The sequence below is a fragment of the Leptidea sinapis genome, chromosome 44 (genome assembly GCF_905404315.1).
Source record: "Leptidea sinapis chromosome 44, ilLepSina1.1, whole genome shotgun sequence".
NCBI classification, from domain to species: domain Eukaryota; kingdom Metazoa; phylum Arthropoda; class Insecta; order Lepidoptera; family Pieridae; genus Leptidea; species Leptidea sinapis.
The window spans coordinates 7,667,354-7,690,559 of record NC_066308.1 but is presented as its reverse complement, the minus strand read 5'-3'; the positions used below and the strand labels follow the sequence as shown (position 1 = coordinate 7,690,559).

Below are 23,206 nucleotides of genomic sequence, written 5' to 3'. Positions count from 1 at the left end.
TGCTTTGACTCAGGCTCATAGTGGTGAACCCAAGTTTCATCACCGGTTACAATTCGGGCCATAATTTCTTCCCTAACTTCTCCACAGCGGTCCAAATACTCGCGGGAACAGTTGACGCGCTCACGTTTTTGCAGCGGCGTGAGCATTCTCGGGACCCACCTTGAACACACTTTACTCATGCCAAGATGTTGATGAAGAATATTTAAAATTGTGGTTTCTGATACTCCAACTGATGCTGCAAGTTGTTTCTTCTTCAACCTTCCGTCTTCCAATACAAGTTTTTCAACTTTTTCAATGATTTCCGGCGTAGTGGCCTCAATGGGCCGTCCAGGTCGAGGATCATCTTCAATTGACTCCCTTCCTTGCTTGAAAAGGCCGTGCCATTTGTAAATCATGGTTTTACCAGGAGCAGAGTCTCCGTAAACAGCTAACATCTCTTGCAAAATAGTTTGAGGCGTTTTTCCTTGTTTGGTGAGGAACTTTACGACGGCGCGATGTTCAATTTTCTCCATAGTGGCTAGTTTGTTCCCGATTTACTTGTTCACTCGTTTGTAACTCGAAAGCTAATGACCCAATTAGGCTAGAAATTGGCATATATAGTAATTATGAGTTACTCAAGTAGCGGCTACCTGGAGGAGCGACCTCACCCCCGCCAACCCCGCCATTCCGCGAACTTTTTGACCGCCCCTCGTAGCTCTTCCAACAGAAAATATTTGTAAACCTAAACAATTTGTTATGTTTTTTTAAAGTGATAACTCTCACTTCTAGGATTAATGCACAAATAAAATTTGAAAAACAAAATTTTATGAACGATGCGGGACTCGAACCCACCATCTTTATTTGTGTAGAAGAAGTGAGGGTCATCACTTTTATATTTACAAGAGCGACATCTCAAGTCAATTTCCTAATATGCAAATATTGGGGTTGAGGAGGTTATCAACTGTAAAGTAGATCCTGTCGATGAAGCCACAAGCTGAGAGTTGAACAAAGCATACAAGATTTTATGTCGATACGTCACTCGAACGGTTAGCTCAGTTGGTTAGAACACTGGAACGGAACGCCAGAGGTCGCCAGAGTCCCGCATCGTGCATAAAATTTTGTTTGTAAACGTGTACCTGCACTATAGATAAATAGGTCGTTAACATTAATTGAACACTACGAAGATCTGCTATTAAAATGAATACTAACCACTTCATAAATTAATTACTTATATAATCAATCAATCATTATAGCAATCCGAAATAAAATACGATTGATGTACGTTCACTGTTAGGAAATAGATTGCGACTCTAGGAAACCTTTCAAATGTGATGAAAGATAACATTAACTAAAATAGAATTCTATTCAAAATTACTATCTTGGGCTTCTCAATGCAGGCCTTAGATTAGAGAATCTATACATTTACGCACTGATTCAATAGGAAATTTAGTAACTGCTTGTTCTAGACGTTTCTTAAGCGCCTTGATGTCTGCATGTCGAAGGCTTGCCAAACGTTTAGTGTTTTGTTTAGTGGGGTTGGGGTAATTCTATTAAATAACTGCGGCTGCACTGCTGCGTGCCTCATTTGAATCGTACAGTTGCAGTGCAGTGCGTATTTGAGCTCGTCTTCTGCTAAATTTCACTGCACTACTACTACAAGAATCCAGCAATAAAAATGCAATAATTAATGATACCATATAATCCTAATTAAATCTGGAGAGTTCAATGTATAAAAAATGATGTCGAGTTATTTGTTATAATTAAAAAATCTCAGTATTGGATCATGAGAAAAGTGATATATCTTATATCTTTAAACGACAATTCTTGTATAATTATAATCTAAATCTCGGAAACAGCTCCAACGATTTTCATAAAATTTAGTATACAGGGGATTTCGGGAGCGATAAATCGATCTAGCTAGGTTTTAATTTACGAAAATGTAGTTTTATCCGTGTTTTAGAAACTGCTACAATAACATTAGAATACAAAGGTAAATTTCGCCACTATATACAAGACTATAATAGCTCAGATGGGACATTGGGTGATCCGGAAAGCAGAAGACTCCGGTTCGAATCCAGGTGTCCTATTAGTATTTTTCGTTCAAGTTTTGCACATTCTTAAAAATCCAAGCAAGGCTCGGTCGTCCGGATATTATTACATAATTCGCTGAACATAAAACGCTCGCTTTAGACATAATCTTTAATTTGACTGTATTTATTGCAAGTTTCCGGCGACGAGACGCGACACATATTGAACTTACAAAGTGAAATAAATCCTTTGTTATACTGTATAAGCTTGTTATGTTAAAATCCGTGTTATACGGAGTTTGCAGTATTGTGTTGGTCCGCTTCCAAATTTGCACTGTTCAAATAGAAAGCAGGATTGTGGCGATGTTAAATATTAATGTTTCAATTCTAGAGACATAATAATGTTCGTCTTGTATTCGACAGTTTCTTTGTTTCTTGCATGTAAAGTTAAAAAAAAATTAACAATAAAAACCATCGACTTCGAAAATACTATAATATAATAAATATACCAAAACAATAGATATAATATGCACTAAATAGTATAAAAATAATTACGAGTTTAATACAATCTAATTAATCAGTGTAATTCTAGTTACGATTATTGTTATTTTTGGTATCAGTTAAGGAGTTTCATTGATCATCATAATCGACTACGATTTAGAATTATGAAGTAACTTGAAAGAAAGAAAGCAAGTGTCGTTAGTTTGCTCCTAAGAATTGAAGAGTTCCGTTACTTTGTCATGGATCCCATAATCAGAACCTAACCAAAATCTCACCAAAGTACCTTTGAAGTTTATATCCTTTCCAATAAAAAATAATCATCGAAATCGGTTGGCGCGATATTGAGCTGTTTGTAAATTTTTCCTGCCACATACTTATAGCTAATTTAAGACTTTTGTGGTCTTTTCATGAATGTCACTGTCAGATCTGGACCAAATTGCAATGGGACCACACTAGAAGCACCAGCTTTCAAATTGAAGAAGAATTATCAAAATTGGCTCACCCAGTAGAAATTTCTGAGGTAACATACATAAAAAAACATAGGTACCGACAAATTAAGCACCTCCTCCTTTTTTGAAGTCGGTTATAAAATAAATGGAGTAAGTTGTCTGACTGCACAGTTTATAATATGATTAGCAAAAGCGTGGACAGCTAAGAGAAGAAACATGTCTATCCTGGGGCAACTTCGCATTGGGACTGGATTGTCCACAATCTGCTATCAAAAGATCTTGGGGTATTTTGGCCACATTTCCCGACGCCTTCCTAGTAATTTAGACAAACCGATAGTCATAGGCAAGGTGGAGCGCAAAACCCCCACGCGGACGATCACCCAGCCGCTGCGCTGGTCGGACCAGATCAAGACACTCACTGGCCTGCCACTTACGGCCGCAATAAGGAAAGCCGAGGACCGAAAGGAGTGGAAGGCTTTACTGACCAACGTTACGAATACTTTGAAGTACTGACATGACCTTCAGAAATGAAGAATTGCGATCAAGAAAAAGCAAAAGCTGAGTTAAGCCTTTGAATAAATAAATGTAATAGCTTATACAAAATCGAAGAGTTGAGACCCCACTTTTGGCTGTTGATACTACGAATATTAAATGATATATTCACATTGTGTGATGATATATTTTCGTTAACATTTATTTTTGTAATTGTGTTTTGCGTTTAGTAGTTCCTTTTATTACACGCTTTTAAAAAAAAATTTCACCTGTATGTATGTATGTTTGTTTGTAATCGACTCATTTGGGCGCGATTTTGAACCACTTGAAACGGCCAGATTTCGTAGATTTATCGGGGACCGATGACAATACATTAATTTGATAAAATTATTCCATTTTTCAATTTGCAAAATAAGATTTTTGTTATAATTTTTTCATCTTTCATTCAATTGATGTTCATTTTAAATTTCAACCATTGCCTTTTCAACCAAAGGGTGTTTTAAACTATTTTATCACTCCCTTTCATAGATCTCTTACTTATTAAAATCTGTTGAAATGTAAATCTGTTGTATAAATTATGATTGTCGGCACATGACGTAAGCTTGTTGATAACGCCACGCTTGATAAATAATTACGTATCACTTGACGTCTCCTCCTTAGACGAGGCGTGAAACGCTAATAAAATTAACCTTCATAAAAATAGATTCAGCGTTAAATCCGTATTTTTTATATGTATATTTATATCAAATTGGTTAAAATCGGTAAGAATTATCATTTAAATGGCATATAAGTGTTGGATATACTAAAATTTGCATCTCTTATAAGTCGTTACCACAGTCCACAAATCAGTACATTCCACGGAATAAACTTTTTGAATTCCGAAAACGTGCACAACTGTTCTTGTTACATCTTTTGATTCATGTAAGTACCGTTTTCAGGGTTCCGTAGCCAAATGGCAAAAAACGGAACCCTTATAGATTCGTCATGTCTGTCTGTCTGTCTGTCCGTCCTTGTATGTATCAGCCACTTTTTTCCAACAGTTTACGAACTATACTCTTGAAACTTGGTAAGTAGATGTATTCTGTGAGCCGCATTAACATTTTCACACAAAATAGAAAAAAAAAACAGTAAATTTTGGGGGTTCCATACTTAGAACTGAAACTCAATTTTTTTTTCATCAAAACCAACGTATTTATTGATAGGTCTTCAAAAATGATATTGAGTCTTCTATTATATTTTTTTTCTAAACTAAATAGTTTGCGCGAGAGATGATGCTTTCAAAGTGGTAATATGTGTGTGATAAATAACATAAAAAATATGTACATAACCATGCAAGCTTCAACAGAAAATATGTTTGAACGAGATCTAGTAAGTAGTTTTTTTTTTAATTGGATAAATGATGAAAGCTCATTTGCACATACAGTGCAGATTTTGAGCAAAGATTTTTTGCCTTTTCCATTTTAATAATTTAATATCATTTTCCTTTCTATATAATTTTATATTATGTTACTTGCTGCTACGGAATATGGGCTACTCCGACTCGCACTTGGCCGCTTTTTTTGATATTATGCTGTCGTTTATTGTGGCGGCAAGTATTGCTATACGTATAGGTCTATGGCAAACGGATAAGTTATTTATAACAATAACGAAACAAATAGTTGTACAAGCCAACTAATATTATAAAGCTGCAGTGTTTGTTTGTTTGAATGCGCTAATCTCTGGTACTACTGGTCTGATTTGAATGATTCTTTCAGTGTTGGGTAGTCCATTTATCGAGGAAGGCTATAGACTATGTTTTTTTTTCAAAATTAGGGATCCGTAATAAAATTGCTATTTTGTAACACAAGGTGTAAAATCGAAAACCTATTTTTGCGTGCGCTGCAAAAACTATTGACAATAGAACAAAATGATGTACAGGCTATAATATAGGCAATATTTTATTACTTATAAAACGATCGCGTGAATTATACTTTATATGGCAAAACAACGTTTGCCGGCTCAGCTAGTTTATAATATTCTTGTAAAACCCAATAATTCCGAGCGGCAATACAACTGCGCTCGCCACCTTGAGACAAGATGTTAATTTTCATTTGCCCAGTAATTTCACTAGCTACGGCGCCCTTCACACAGTAATGCTTACACATTACTGTGTTTCGGTCTGAATCATGGCAGAAATAGACGCCGTTGTGGTACCCATAATCTAGCCGGCATTCTGTGCAAAGGATGCCGGCTGCCTCCCACTGGTAAAAATGAAACTGGTATTCACTTGTTATTCACTCTTAATAAATATCTCTACTGAATAACATAAATTCTAATTTATTTATGTCACTGAAAAGCCGAAACGCAAACGCTATTCAAGTGATCTAATGTCTAGCATATAAACTAGACCCAACTGAGTACAGATACAAATGGGACTGCAGTATCGGCCAGACTATGAGACGTACCTCAATTTTTGTCTGTCAGCTCAGCTCATTCGGCCAGCTTAACGAGATTTCGTCCACGTTTGGAACGCATCCAAGAAGTCCAGAGAGGGCAACAAACTACAAACGTCGCACGTAACATATCAATAACACTTATACTTACCATTAAGAAAAAGTACGAACATAATATTTGGCTTGTATCACTACATGTTATAAGACAAAGTCCTCCGCCGCGTCTGTCTGTTCGCGATTAACTCCTATGGTTTAAACTCTTTTTCCTGATTTTTGTGTTGTAAATAAGAGTCTTTACTTTATGCTTACGAAATCACCGTAATGGACGTCTTCAATATTCATTAAATTCACGTGTCACGGACGTCAAACAAAGCAATATAATGCCACTCTTTTTTCGTTATTTTTTTTTCTTTATGTGTAATAATTATTTCAATGGTTTTAAAAATATTTCAATTTATTAATGCAACTTCATGTGCTTAAAATTACTAATTTGGCTTAGATATGGATTCATGGTACTTAAAGTGTGAGGTATAACCAAAATGCGCGCCGCCACACATAGTAAAAAGAAATGTAATGCTTTTGTTTTGTTGGAAATACAGATTTTACACTTTGCAAAATAACTCCGTAATTAGATGATTAAATATTTTACTGCCCAGTCAGTAGAAACGCAACAAGCTTAATTATATTATTTGTGATGTGAACTCAGTGTTACGCTTATATTGGTATTTAACGACTCGAATGAGCGGGTCGAATGTTCCGTTAGACCATCCAGCACACCTCTAACGTCAGAGAAAACAATCTCAAGCATGTTTTTCAATCCGGGATCTAATTGGATCTAATATAATTTCACAACACAATTAAATTCGTAAACTAGGACGAACAATAAAGGCGAAACAAAAATGTATTTGTAATTTCGAATCAAAGCATCAAAATTTTGACTTCAAACCCTACTTTGTAGTACCAGTATAAGCAGTAGCTGGAAACACTCGCTCAGTTTCTACGCTATATCCAATGGTAATTTAAATACCATTTCTAATCCACGAACTCCTACATTTTACAACAGGCACATGTCGCGTGTTTATCAGTCTCTATTTGTTTTGTACTTCAGGCCATTGCATGCTCTTTTCTTATTTCTTCTTTGACTTTTCCGTTAGTGTCAATTTGGGTTGGGCGGTTTGTTGCCTTGCCTCGTCATCTGTTTTTTATCCTGACATGTCTATAGTATCTTCTTTGATTAAACGAGTGCTACACATTACATTTTTATTATTATTTTAAGATTTAACTTCCTCCAAAATTTAACTTTTACGCAAAAACCTAATGTAAAAACAAAGTTACAATTACACTCGTTTTAATCCTTTAAAAAGTGTTTTATTTAAACCTGCATGCCTTTCTTTTGCTGTTCTCAAATAATACATATTTAGTCTTTTAACAGTGGTCTTCCTTTATTTCCTCTGAATTTTTTCAGGCGAGTAAGGCCTTATCAGTTTTGAGATAATTTAGTAGATTGTATGCATCGTTCTTTTACTCTAAGACGTAGGTTGATTTTTTGTGTTATGCTTATGGCATAGCCCCAGGCAAGGACATGATTTGTTTATGACAATCCTGTAAATTCGTAGACAAAAGAAGAAGAATCTTCTTTTTTGCCTTCTTTGGTCTTCTCACTTTTCTGCGCTAAGCCGAACGATCTTGGGTGGTCGGTTCTGACAATTGGGGTTTATTGAGATCTCGTCTTATGTTAGACCACCAGGTCAATGGCGGGCGCTCTCTACCTCTTTTCAGTTCCAGTAGGTTTTGAGCAATTTGCACTACGTGGTCTTACCCTCGTTTTTTGACATGTCCATACCAACAAAAACGGTTTTACGGTGATTTTGTCAAAAATTGGAACAATCTTGAATGTATTCATTAGGTACCAATTTTGTCAAGCCGTGTTACAACCCCCCGCACATCTAATTCGTCCATCTTCATTTCGTTGGAATGTATGGTATGAAAATTCCGAGACTATTTGAGTATATTTTCGAGATCAAAAACGGCTGGGTATTTATTCTATAGACATGAATATTGACATGTGTGTTAACAACAACAAAAGTGTTTTCTTAGTATGATTAAATAGGCACTTGTGTGGAGGAATCGGTTATAATGGTCTCGTAGTACAAGTAGAGATGGCTGTACTTTAGCTGAAAAAGCTCCAATTTACTTCGCTCTTATCTCAAGTCTCCGCGTTGTGTTATATCAAGTCGATTTATTTTTATCCGTAAATCATTTACAGCACTAAATCCACATTATCTAAATATGGAGACGGAATCGGTACTAAAAGTTTTCTTGCACATTCTTGGATTAGCCTTTTTTGTACCGATATCTAGCATTGCCATTTAAATAATCCAAAGCGAAAGGGTTAAAGTCGTGTCAAGTCCATTTTTTAATTGTCCCCCTTAACTGCCTCCCCTGTGGGGCGTGGGCCCCACGTTGCGAAACACAGATCTAGATCAAAATACATCAAATTACTTCATATACTATGCAAGGAGCAAGATGGTGGACTAATTAAAATTGTACGTAAACGCTCCAACATGTTTAATGCACAGAATAAACTGTGGAATATGCAATGAAAATTCCGAGACTAATCTAAGTGTACATATTTACGAGGGCAAAAACGGCTGGATTTTTATTCTATCGACACAAATATTAACACAAGTGCTCAATCATAATAGCGTTTATTAAAAGTGTTTTCTTAGTAAGATTAAAGCACTTGTGTGGAAGAAGCGGTTATAATGGTCTCGTAATACAAGTACAAATGGTTGTACATTAGCTGAATTGCTCGCTAATATCCTCTTATCGAGAACGTTACGTCGACTTGCGTAATAATGTAGGTATCGCGTATCATGATCTCCTCACAACGCGTTTTATATCGCTTAACTCCCTGGCAGATTCTTCTTTGTTATTTATATTTGTTATAATAATAATAAGGTTCTAAATTAAAGAATTATAGGATTTTTTGAAGTTATACTTCTTTAGGCGCGTTATGAAAAAATGATGGGAGTGAAATTTAGAGTTGCGCGCGCATCACTGTAACTCAAAAGTAACAGGTTGAGGTTGGTTCCTAAAATTTTGTGCGTGTGTTTTTTTTTTTGGTTTCTTCGTCCATTATTAGGACGGGCAAAGGGAAGCCATGGCTTGATGATTTTTACTTAATTTTTCTTTCTAAACCGTGGAATAGCACGATGAATAATTCATTTTAATGATTTTTTGCTTCCTTAGGCCAAAGAAGTATAACTTCTTGCGTGCATACATGTTCTACACACACACTTTTTTACTATAAACTGTTATAAGTATATATTTTTTCCTTAAACTATTCATGAAGAATCTTAATAGAGTAATTGATATGTATGTATAGCATAAATGCTCCAAGAACTTAAGGAAACAATTGATACTTTATCTATATCGTAGAGTTTCTCGCAAACCTTACTTTATTGTAGAGAATATTCCGAAATGGTGGTAAAAAGATGATGATGCAAAAGTGCTTGTAAATTGGATAGAAAAGTTTCATTGTTATATTCATACGGGATATTGTATTTTAATGGCATGGCCGGTGAAAGTGAGAATTGGATTATAACATTGGTGCATTATCTCTGATTGATAGAAGATTTTTAATTTACAGAAGACCCCTTATCAGAAAAACAGAAAGTAGGATTTGCATATGTAATACCAATTTTTTAAATTTAATATATTGAGAATAAACTTTACTTTTAAGGCGATTTGGTTATGCTGATTGTAATTTGATACTTAATTATTACTATTACACATCTCTAAAAAAAACCTATTGAATTCATTCATTTTTATTGTATTTCTTAGTAGTCATAAATCCTGCGACACGTTGGAATTTATTGTAAAAAATATAATTATCTGTAATATTGCAGTAACAGGTGTGTACACGTCGAAAAAGACAGCAGCAAACTGTTGACCTCTATTTTCAGCAACGCACGCACACAAAACAAAGTGACTAAAGTATCTCGAGTGTCAGTGGTAGCTGTCATGCACACTAATGTAATAAAACTGGCCTGTTGTCAGCCGTTGCCTGCAAGCTAGACTCTAGAGACTATCTATACGTATAAATTATCTAAAGCTTTAAAAATATATTAACTTTAGGCACCCACAAGCTTTGTACATGTCGAGCTATACTTACAGTCTTGTATCTAGATCACAATACATCCAAGTACTTCATAAAATATGCAAGGAGCAAGATGGTAGACTTATTAATATTGTACGTAAACGCTCCAACATTGGGAATGTTTAATGCACGGAATAAACTGTGAAGACGAAGGTAACGCGGCAAATGGAACAAAGAGAAGGTGCGACGCGTTCGCGACACCTTCATGACCTAAAACTGCAGGTGGAGACTTTGTTTCAGCTTTGCTCGCGCTTGTAATGAAATACTTTGAGAAATTTCACTGTTAAGATATTACGTTCAGTTCAGGTATACTTTTCTATAAACTTGAGCTTTTAACTCTAGTCAATAAAGCTTTCTTTACCCTACATAAAATCAACTGATATAAACATCTAAACGTACACGTATATTTTACCTGATTATGGGTACCACGATGGCGCCTTTTTCGGCAGAAGCAGTAATGTGTAAGCATTATTATGTTTCGGTGTGAAGGGCGCCATAGCTAGTGAAATTACTGGGCAAATGGGACTTAACATTTTTTGTCTTCAAGGTGTGCAGTTGTAGAGCCGCTCAGAATTTTTGGGTTTTTCAAGAATCCAAATGTTTTAAGTTTTCTTGAGTGTTAATAGAAATCATTGCTTGCTTAGAGTTTTTTTATACCCACCAAAAGTTAATAATTAAGAAATCTGTTTTTTCCTCGCAAATCTGTTGAAAATGATGTATACAACGCATGTATATTGATCATGCCACTCTCGGTTCCTATCTCGTGCATCCCAGTGGCTCGCACGCATAATACACCTAGCGTAATGACCAATATATAACATTACTTTAATAACGTACGTATTATAAGAAGTACCACTGTACTTTTATGTACTGTCTTTTTCCTATATTTGGTAACAAATGAGTTTTTGTAAAAAAAAAAAATTGGCAGTTGTAGAGACTGCGGATAATAGCTGCCAATATTCGTCTTCAAACAATTCGACATGTGTTTTGCCTCTACAAGATGCATCCTCAGGTGATGTTGACTCGCCAAACTTTGGTAAGAGACGATAATTATAGATTTCCGCAAAATAACGCCTGCTTCAATAAATTTTTCAAGAATCCTGAGCGGTACTTCATTGTAATGGGCATGGCGTATTAATTACCATCAGCTAAACGACCTGCTCGTCTCGTCCCTTATTGTCATAAAAAAACATTTTTATTACCATTGTTTAGCAATAGTGAAGCGATCTGTGTTAATGCTAACATATATTGTTACATACATATTTGAATTGCTCAATAAGATCACGAAATGTAGCGTATTACAGTCTCTTTGTTGTCTGCGATACATAATCTGGTAATGACGTTCGAAAATATGATGACTTTATTTTGTATAACTCTTACATGTTAAATATGAAATTAGTTTACGTTGGTGGAAAAGTAGGTTGTTGTTATGTCTATTAGTTAAGAGTTGCAAAACTTTGTTGACACAGTTTTAAAGGCAAGAATTTGCGCTTACTGCAATATCTTTCTGCAGTGGGTAAACGTAGTTTTAATTGCCTTCTGTTTGCATTTCTTGCATTGTAGTCAGCTCGTAGCCAGATGAAGCGCGTATTCTATAAAAAATAATATTTTTTATTTGTGTATTTTCGCAACATCGCAAATTCTGTTTGCTCTGTGAAAATATCAATTTATCGTTGTTCAATGTTGACTTTTAATTCGGAAAATCCGTTGTTTTCATTGACATTAATGAAAGACTGCCACATGTTATATTACTACATAATATTATAAAATTCAGTCCTCGGCTGCGTTTGTCTGTCTGTCTGTTCGAAATTAACTCAAAAACTACTGCACCGATTTTCATGCTGTTTTCGCCAATGGATAGCGTGGCGATGGCTCTTGAGGAAGGTTTTAGTCTAAAAATATTTAAGTTTGTGTATACATATTTGTATACATTAACGATAATTTTTGGAGGTGTAAGAAAAAATAAGCGGTCTGGGAGCTTTCAACGAAAACGCTGTCTTTAACCCTGAGATATAAGAAAATAATGTATGGTGGAATTGTGTATAGGTCTACAGAAAAGTCCTCGATCACATATTTCTATCTCTTAAGGATACGTACTATATCCATTTTAATATTTCAAAATTTACTAATCATCATTAACTTTGATTTCACATTTCCGATGGCTTTAGACTACATTATTTCCGAATACTTACATCTTTTTTTTCTATTGACTGAACAGCGTGTGTCGGTTTAGTTAGTGATATTTTATTGTTATATTAATTATGATTATATTAAATTTATTGTAGCTATAACCCTGAGTAGTGAGCGAAACTCATTCGCAAGACGCAGTCACGAACCTACATATGATTTTGCCTGTAGCACCAAGACACTCTGAGTTTGTTCTAGGCTATTTATTTGCGTGGCTTCAATGGCACTGCTATAGATTCATGCCGGATCTATAATGTACATAATCTTTATATATATAAATTACGTGACACGTTGTTTGTACGCAATGGACTCCTTAACTAATGAACGGATTTTAATGGGGATTACTTTATGGAGTGCAGTTTGGTCCAACTTGAGAGATAGGATAGTTTTTATTTCGATTTGGGACCGATAATATTAAGTTATTTTTATTTTCAATATTTGTTTTGTATGGAGATATTATTTTCTATGAGAGAATTTAGTGACGCACGGTTTGACAGTTCTACTTTGAAACAATTTCATTATAACAACAGGGATCATTTTTTACGAAATAATTCTTGGTGTTTTGAAATATTATTGGCAAATTCCTATAAACAGTATTTTTTTATTATCTACAGAACATCGTCTGTCGGGTCAGCTAGTATGTTATACAAGGTGAAACTAAATGGGTATACTATGCTTTGAACCAGACATTCCTTAGGTCATCTCTAATGACTATGTGAAGTCAGAAATGAATTAGGATTATATTTTAATACAATATTTAAAGTGCTAAGTTTTCGCAAAAACTATGATTCCCTCAACCCTAATCAGCTGTTTTTTTGAACTCACTTTGACCTTAAACAGATGAAAAACGTGTGACATAATATCAGATAATAGTAAAATGCCTACGATTCATTGCAGCTGTGAAGGAATTTGTGTTCTCATTTTGCCATGAAGACAAAGTTATTTTGTATGTGCATTTGCTTTAGCTGACATTGAAAATACTTCTAAATTTGTATTTACTGTAGTTATGTATTACCCAATAAAGATTTTTTTAATTCTAATCTTATTATGAAAGTATGTTATGTTAGTATTTACTCTGATTTCCGCGAGTGTTACAAATTTAAATAAAACACGTTTAAAAGATAAAAACTAGTGTAATTGTAACTGTGTTTTTACATTTTGTGTTTTTTTAAATATGTTAGGTTGAAAAGATCGGCCTGTCTGCGTTAATACTCTTTGAATTGTGCTTTGAAACACGATATTTACTGCTCTGTGTGTGTGTAAATGTCTATTCTAAAGGCACCATTTTTAATTCAAGATTTGTTTATTATGTTCGAAATTAAATGAGTTCACATTTTTGTTAAGTTATTACGTAAGCACTTCAACGTAGAATTATTTGAAGTTTTCTTCAAGTTACATTGAAAATAATTCCAAATTTGTAATTGTAGATTATGGGTACCACAACGGCACCTTTTTCTGCCGTGAAGCAAAAATGTGTAAGCATTATTATGGTTTGGTCTGAATGGCACTGTAGCTGTTCTTATTACGGTGCAAATGAGTCTTGACATTTTAATTCAAAAATGTTTTATCCAATAAAGATAATTCTAATAGACTCCTATTAAGAAATTGTTCTTCACGGATTTTTTTTGTCAAATATGGATATCTTTGACCATCCTCGTATTAATAATATGTACTCCATTCCCGGACCGGGTTTGTACCCGGCCTGGGTATGGAATGGGGCAGTTATTGAGTTTTTCGTAGGAAATTTCTCACTAGCAGCCCATAGTTCAGAAATCTAGATGCTCGCCCCCTATTATTACGTGGGAATTAAACATAGTGAAATGTGGGTGGAAAAAATATACCTCTAACCCTTCAGGAATACAGACGTGAAACTGTGTAATGTTATGTAATTTCTAATTTTGCTTAGAATTTTGCTTTAATAACAGGAAGTAAAAAATGAATGAATAATAACATAGACACAAGCCACATTTCATGTAGTGTGCATACTCCTTAATCATAGATTATTGTTTATGTTTAAGTCCATAGATAGGTGACCTCATTCTGTTTATAAACAAAGGCCCCGCCTAAAACTGGTTTGTTGGAAGTTTAAAAATTTCGTTTTGAAGTCGGAGAAGGAAAGCTGTTATTACTAGAAACAAAAGGTTGTGGTTGGAAAGTTTCCAACATATAATTTTTTGTCTACCGTCCTTCTATACTTTGCTTGTACAATTTTTCAATGACATTAGTATCAAGTCTCGTCTAGACATCTCTATTACAAGTCGGTAGTTTGAAATGAGTGCAGACAATAGTTGTCATATTTTAATTTAGAATCATTTCAGAAGATATTTTTCATTTCTTGTGTAAAAATCACTGACCTCTACTATATACCACTGGACTGGCGGCTGTCAAAGTGCTTTAATGCCTGTTTGATATTCGCCATTATGGCGCTGTTGGCCATGTAGCGAGATTCTGCGGTACTAAGACTAGATCAAACTGATGACAACCTTAGCAAACAACGATAGATTGTGGGAAACTATTAACAAAAAAAATTGTATTTCATAACGTTGATTCTTGAAGTGTAAATAACACGGAAAACTAACGAAATTAATTCAAAATGCAAAAATACTTCAGAGTACTGTATGCTTCTGTCGCGGCTATTTGTGTTATACGTCAAAATTAGTTCTCTGGACGCTCGCGAGTGACGCTTCAAATTGGCACAAAAATTTGCTGTCAAACATATGGAACAACCTGTCCAGTGGTCATACACTTCAGTGGGAGAAATAAAATATTTACAAAATGTAGCAGCAGCATAAATGAAAAAGTCACGAAAAAAGTAAGAACAAAGCAATGTAGATAAGAGTACTTTCATGTCCAACGCCACCGGGGAGACATTTATCTGAAAAATCAAGGCGTTGCTTTGTGAAACCATTGCGTACGGTAGTAAGTCTACAATCTTAATGTCTCGTTGGTGAGTTATGGTCGTCCTACGTCAGCGTGGCCACAGCTTCACGCCGTTTACCGCCTTGATTTATATTATTGTGGGTGTGTGATAAAATATATTATATCGTCTTGTAATGTGGGTTTATTGTCGGTGGCGATGTGCTCGGCATATGAACCACGAAGAAATTTTCAGATGGATTGTATTACATCACTGGTCACCGTGAGGTCGTATTTTTGTTATAAACGCCTCTCTGCTGTTATTCCTAATATGCAGCATTGTGATTATCCTTTTGTCCAAATGGAAAATTGGCAATGTCTTTGTCTTACTTTAAAAGTGGATCTGTGGATAAATCGCCACCATCTGGATGTGTGGTGGTCCTCCACAGTGCGGTTTTCAAGGAGCTTTCTTTCTCGTACTACAAAGCTGTGGAATGAGCATGTGGGCGGCGGTGATCACTTAACACCAGGTGACCCGTTCGCTCGTTTGTCGTCCTATTCCATAAAAAAAATCAGACGTTAAACTGGTCTGGAATTTAATTAAAGTAATTTCAATCGATCTGGTCATCTTTAATGTCTATTAAAATTCTAATAGTTGACGGTTTTTTCGGGTTCCGTAGCCAAATGGCAAAAGACTATGGTAAAAGATTCGTCATATATGTCTGTCTGTCCGTGTATGTCACAGCCACTTTTTTTTCAAAACTACATGAACTATATGTTGAATGTTGGTAAGAAGATGTATTTTGTGAACCGCTTTAACATTTTCACACAAAAATATCCGGTACTTATCTGGGGGTTCCGCATACTTAGAACTGAAACTTTAGAACTCAAAAGTTTTTTAGCATCAAACCCATACGGGTATCTATGGATTGGTCTTCAAAAATGATATTGAGGTTTCTAATATATTGTTTTTCGAAACTGAATATTTTGTATCTTAACTTAAAAAATATATAATGTAGATTACCATGCAGATTTTTTGCCTTTTCCATTTAAATAATTTAATATCATTTTCCTTTATATATCCGAGTCCGACTCGCATTTGATGAATTTTTTATCTACGTTATTTTGTTATGTTTAAAGAACTAAGCATTTGGCAACAAATCAAGCTCCGTGACAATATCACGGCGACACGACTCAGCTACACTGCACCGTACTTGTTTATATAACTTAAGTTTAATTACACTCCAGCTCACATGTTGACCTTACGCTATTTTTGCAGAGAGCACTTTCCTTAACGTGTCCCTCGTTGTGCTCGAGTTCTTGAGGGCCCGCTCTCATCCTCGTTGCTAGAAGTTGTTTCGCGTTTATCTGGAGCGTGGGATATGTTTATCTCTCTATACGATGTTATTACTAAAGTTTTAATTTGTTTTCAGTTCAATGGCACTCATATTTTAAGCCTCGTATTTAAACGATTCATTCTAAGAACGGCTTTTATTATTAAAAGCAGAATTGCAAAGTTCTTAGAATAAACTGAAGCAGAATTGTATTTAATCGAATTCTCTCCCGTATTTTAATATCACGCCCTATATTCCCGCACGCTTCGCTGCGAATTTTAAAAGGAAATAAATTAATATAGGAACATTGGAATTTGAATAATAAGCCATAAACTATCTAGGATAAATTTCGCATTGAATGGTGGTAGTTTCATGTCGATCCGATCAGTGGTTTAGACGTGATTGAGCCTCAAACAATGACCATTTTCATATATATAGATAAGTAGCCATACATCATCTAGGATAAATTTCCCATCGAGCCTCAAACATAGACCATAGATGAGAAACAAAATTGTTGTATTAATTTTGTATTTCAGTCATTCGAAGAGGACCTATTTCACGTTCACTATCACGTTCGTGCTATATGTACCGATGTACAAACAATTTATTTCCACGTTGCAGGTGTGCTGAGATTCAAGAGGAAAATGTTGTGTGGAATAGCTATTTATTATTTTCTTTTTACTTGTGTCCTTGTTACGTGATATTCATTTATATTTTGAACCAATGTAATATTTGAGAAAATTTATTGTATTTTGAACGTGCTCGAAAATATGGAGTATTTTTTTTACTGTCAAACGGGCAAGTGGCTCACTTGGTGGGAATTGGTGGACTTCCGCAACACTAGGGGAGTGTAGTACTTCAAGAGATGCGTTGCCGTTCATTTGTATATTATTAGCTGCTACGCATACATACTGAACCAATGTTGTCAAAATGAATCCCCTATTTCCCTTGGTCACGCCTACACGTGTGAACGGCTGGACCGATTTCGCCAATTCTTTTTTGTTGTTTGTTATTGTCAGGATAAGGTTCTTACGAAACAAAAAATTAAGAAAATTAGGGGGAAAATTTAAGAATACTTCACCACCATATAAAATTTTTTCTAAACTAACATTAGCGCTTTGTTAATCATTAACGTTTGACATAGAATTGACAGAAAGCGTGCTACAAAGTGGGTGTGAAAAAAATTAAATTTCGTTCAAACAGAAGCTTCGATCGGAGTTATTTTATTGATATAGGACACTTTTCATGTTTAACTAATTAAATTTTACATTTCTTATGGCTTTAGACTAGATACATTATTCCCGAATATATCATTATTTTTTCTATTGACAGAACATCGTGTGTCGGGTCAGCTAGTTGCATATAAATTTGTGTTATGTTTCAAAAGATAAAATCACTGTTACTAGGGCAATGTAACTACGTTTTTCGGAGTGTTCATGTCGTTTATCTCATCGTCATTATATCTGGGCAAGTGTCTAATTGCAATTGGACTAACAGATGTGAAGTTTTTAGGTGAACGTACATACACACACACGTTTCCTTTAATATATATATATATATATATATATATATATAATAAGGTTATAACTTACTTCCATTTATATTTTAAATTTTCAGAGCTTAATGTTTAAATAAATTTATTAAAATTAATAACGATTAACAGCGTGTAATTGCTATAATCTATTATTTATGTCTTAGGTCATTTATACGTCTAGATAGACTATGAAAGCTGTGAAAACTGAGTTTAGAAATAACCTCTATTTCGAGCAGGTCAACGCACAGTAACAAAGAGTGTCATAGGAATCGCGAGTGTAAGACGTAGCTTGCACTTGCACGCACACAAAATTAATATTCCTGGTCTGTTTTTATCGGTTGTCTAGTAGCAAGAGACTATCTACACAAATTATTATCCTTATATTTTATCGTATTATGTTATAGTAATTTGGATGATTAATGGATCTCTTTGTCTGTTCGCAGGTTCAGGAAAATCATATACAATGATGGGTGCGCCGGGGGCTGATGAGCGTGGCATAATTCCGAGGCTGTGCGACGCTCTGTTCGAGAGGATAGCGGTCCAGCAGTCGCCCCCAGCGCTCACTTACAAAGTGAGTACTACGTTTATAGTGTTTAATTATATTTATATTATAACATACTATGTATATGTGACACTGACCTGTATAAATACCACTGGACAGGCTGTTCCATATCTTTGACAGAAATTTTTTGTGCCTATTTGAAGCGCCACTTGCGAGCCTCTAGAGAACTAATTTTGACGTATAATACAAATGGGTGCTAAGGAACGTACAATACCCTCAAGTATTCTTACATTTCGTTCGTTTTCCGTGTTTATGTATACTTCAAGAATCAACGAACAATTTCTTGTAAATAGTTTCCCACCATCTATGTTGTCCACTAGGTTGTCATCACTAGTTTTAGTACCGCGTACTCTCGCTACATGGCTAACAGCGCCAAAATGGCGAATATCAAACAGGCACAAAAGCACTTTGACATCCGCCAGTCCAGTGGTTTATAGTAGAGGTTAGTGATATGTGACGAGACGAGCATCAGACTACATGTGACATGCCTTGCCCACTACAATGCAGAGCCGCTCAGGATTAAATGAAACCTAAAATTCTTAACAGAATCTCGATTGCGCTCCTCATCTTGAGATATATTAAGAAGTTGACAAGTTTCAGTAGCCCAGTAAAAGAAAGATACTGGATATATAAAACGTATTTGCATACTACTGCATCGATGTAGAAAACCGTACCGATTTAGCATAAATTGAAAGAATTGGCTAGATTAAAGATACCACAACGGCGCCTATTTCTGCCGTGAAGCAGTTGGGCGTCGTAGCTAGTGATATCACTGGGCAAATGATACACATCTTATGTCTCAAGATGACGAGCGCAGTTGTAGTGTCGCTCAGAATTTTGGGTTTTACAACAATCTTGAGGGGCACTGCATTGTAATGGGCAGGGCGTATCAATACCCATCAGCTGAACGTCCTGCTTGACTCGTCCCTTATTTTCATAAAAAAATGATAATATTTTTAATGTTCTCTAAAATATGAAGAATTTTTTTATATAAGAGGTGGTTGCCAAGCAGACAAGTAAAAATTTAAAAGATTATCTATTAAAAAAACTATAGCAGCTAAGACAATATTAATGAACCTGCTAAGTTATATTTATTAGTTTTATGTCGTACAAAATTTTAACTGTTATTATTCTAATTATTAGCATTAATTGTAACCTATGTAGTTGTTAGATGCTAAGTTGACCTAGTCTTGTATATAATAAATTGTATAATGATAAATACATTTAAAAAAAAGTGCAGGCTGCCTTGGTGTGAAGTGGTGAAGCACCATCAGCTGAACGTCCTACTCGTCTCGTTCCTTATTTTTATAAAAAAATATTTACAATGCACACGGAGTTACTGTTTGTTTAATTTTCCGAAATATCCAATCGGAAATAGTATGTGTGCGGCCGCGCTAAGATGTGTATATGATGGGTGTGTGGTGTCGTGTGCAGGTGGAGGTGTCGTACATGGAGATATACAACGAGCGCGTACACGACCTTCTCGACCCCGAGAACACGCGACGCTCACTGCGGGTGCGCGAGCACGTGGTGCTTGGACCCTACGTCGACGGACTGTCGCAGCTCGCCGTCACCTCCTACCAGGTAAATAAAGACTGGTCACATGGCTGACCATGAAGATCCTGAGATCTTTGTTGTTGTCCATTTTTTGTGGACGTTGAAAATAAAACACAGTGTAATAATAGTAACAATTGTTATGGTAGTCACAAAGCCTTATGATTATGTAATCAGAACGTGGTGTTCCCGGTATGCGCGTTCGACACAACCGCCTCGCTCGCTGGTTACTCCTTGACTGCTTGTCCGGCGCTCGCCCGGCACCCGATCTCGACCGCACTCTCACCACACGCCGATTACCCGAGGCTAGGCCGAAACATCTTCGTACTCGCTTCGTACTTCGTGCTCGTGGCTCGACGTTCTTGACTACGATATATACAAAAAAATGATGCAACCAAAATAATCAAAAGTTTCGACTTGTAAGTAAGTAAGTAAATGTTATGAGTAGATGCATCAATCTACATGTACTGTAAATAAATGAAGGTTAATGCCATCATCATGGCTATCCATAGAATTATTTCAACATCCACGAAGCGTCACCCGCTAACATTCGAAACGTGTCAGTTTCAGCCTTTGTAGAATGCCCATACGTTAGAAGTCTGATGCACATAGGGACTATCTTCACTGATATAAATCTCCATTCCCTCACGCGCCCGTCGGCTTTCAAAACAGTATCAAACTACTCAGATCAAAACATTTCGCCGTCTCTTAAAAAGGTCAGGGATTTTATAAGTAGATACAAACTTTTCTAATTCTTTTTTTAGCGTTTCAAAGCTTATTTACATGTTTTATTGTAGACAACCGAAGTCACGAGAACACAGATTTACGACAGCAAATTGCCGTTATTGGATCAGGACTGAATAGAAAAGTCGTTCGATACTGTATTGTCGTGGGAACGAATACCATCGTTGAAAAAATAAGCGACGTATAACTCACGATGGTGTGTCAAGTAACCGGTCCTAGAGGGAATGGCTCTAAAGATCAAATATTCTACTGATGAAACGCTAAAGGATATTCTAGGTTCATATGAAAAATAGTTTTGTAAAAAAATAAAAAAATAGTAGTGACTTAAACTAAATCCCAGAATTATTATATATATAACCTATCGTCAAATAAGCCCGAGCTGCTGGTTTGTTGATTCGTACAAATTAAGGACATCACAAAATTGCCTAGTTGCTAATTCACCCGGAAGACGTCCACTGCTGGACAAAGGCCTCCCCCAAAGATCTCCAAGACTCCTGCGCTGCCCACGTCCAACACATTCCAGCGATTTTGACCAGATCGTCGTTACATCTTGTGGGGGGCCTACCAACACTGCGTCTTCCGGTACTTGGTCGTCATTCGAGGGCTTTTTTGCCCCACCGGCCATCTGTCCGTCGAATTATGTGCTCTGCCCACTGTCACTTCAATTTCGCAATCATTTGTCCTATGTTGGTGACTTAGGTTCTCCTGCGGATCTCCTCATTTCTGATTCGCTCTCGCAGGCAAATTCCGAGCATAGCCCTCTCCATTGCCCTCTGAGCGATCATGAGCTTTCTCATCAGGTCCATAGTTTAGCGACCACGTCTGCGTACCGTAAGTCATCACTGGCAACACACACTGGTTAAAAACCTTCGTCTTCAAATCTTGCTAATATTAGAAAAATATATCTGCAAAGTATTAATAGGGCAATACTCATTTTGTATTTGTGTATCATTACGAATCTTGAAATTTGTGTTTCTCGTAAAGAATAAAGCGGAACACTGAATTTGTTAATAATCAAGAACGAAAAGCTCCCAGTTTAATATTAAAGCCTTCGTGAACGTTGGCATAAATATTGGATAAGTCAATTGTAGATTTCTTTGAAGAGTGTCCGTTAAGAGTCTGATTACATCTAGACGCAGCACGGGGGTTCAACTGCGGCAATTATTTCGCTTGATTGCGGCTAATTCTATTTGCCAGGCTCGTTTAATATTGTATTATGTGTACTTCCACTCCGATGTAATATTCCTACTTTCGATGAAATATTTGAGTGTTATTGCTGAAATTTAAATTTAATCAAGTTATTGATATAAAGTCTTGTTATTGGCAAATAAAACCACGTCACATATCATTATTTCTCTCTCATATCCTATTGTTATCTATACTCGCCAGTTGAGTAACTGCTGCGTGCAAAAAAATCGCCTTTCGTCACTTTTCAATCTGTACATTTGCCTTTTCAATATCTAGACATATTTTTAATATCCAATACCTACGTTAATATTTCTTGTTTTTCCGCTGATAATGTCTATGTCTATTGCCACAGTTATTATTTGAAACTATAAATACACACATCGAAAAAAGTCTAAGCAACATGTACTTATTTAAATTTTAGGATGGTTTTTCACATTATAACGTTGTATTTTTTTAAAATAATATTTTTAAGTTCCTTTGATGTAAAAATAACAGCTGTTGTCTTTATAAGTTCGTTTTATAACAGAAATCACCAATATTAGAATATACTGCAGAAACTAAGGTACATAAGCAAGTAAACATTTTTTTAACAAAATGAAATTTCTAAAGAAAATGAATTTAATGTGAAAGGATAGGATAATTTAATACAAAGTTTGGTCTCCTCTGCTATTCAGAACTTGTCGGCAACGATTATTCATTGAATTAATGAGACTGTTTATGTCATCTTGCGGTATTCGCTCCCAATGGAATTGTAGCAAATCCTTCAGCTGTTGGGTTGTTGTCACTCCGTCCAAGTCCTTCAAAACACGTCTCTGGAGCATGTCCCATGCGTGCTCGATGGGGTTGAGGTCTGGCGATTGTGCAGGCTAGGGCTATACCGGGACGTTCTCCGATGCCAAGTATTGACTGGTTCGCCGATCTGTATGTGAACGCGCATTGTCATGCATTAACGAAAAATCGGAGCCAAAGGTTTATGCAAATGGATGGACATAAGGTCTGAGAATATCCTCAACGTGATTTTCAGCGTTCATGTTTCCATTTACAAAAACGAGCTCAGTTCATCTGTTATTCATTATTCCCGCCCATACCATAACTGTTGAGCAGCTGTATGGATGAACTTCCTGAATGCACCTGAGCCTTTCAGTATTTCCGGGCCGACGCGGACGGTACATTCGCACCCTTCTTGTATACTAAACCCGAATCGC

The 23,206-nt window shown here is 35.9% G+C and overlaps 1 protein-coding gene across 1 annotated transcript in view; it reads left to right on the top strand.

The window, feature by feature from the left end:
• The window catches only part of LOC126977220 (kinesin-like protein KIF13B), a 168,623-nt gene that overhangs the window by 89,262 nt on the left and 56,155 nt on the right, over positions 1-23,206 (top strand). Inside the window, exons 4-5 of the mRNA XM_050825933.1 lie at positions 18,397-18,524; positions 19,950-20,099. Coding sequence (XP_050681890.1) covers positions 18,397-18,524; positions 19,950-20,099 — 278 coding nt within the window. The remainder of the gene's footprint in view (positions 1-18,396; positions 18,525-19,949; positions 20,100-23,206) is intronic.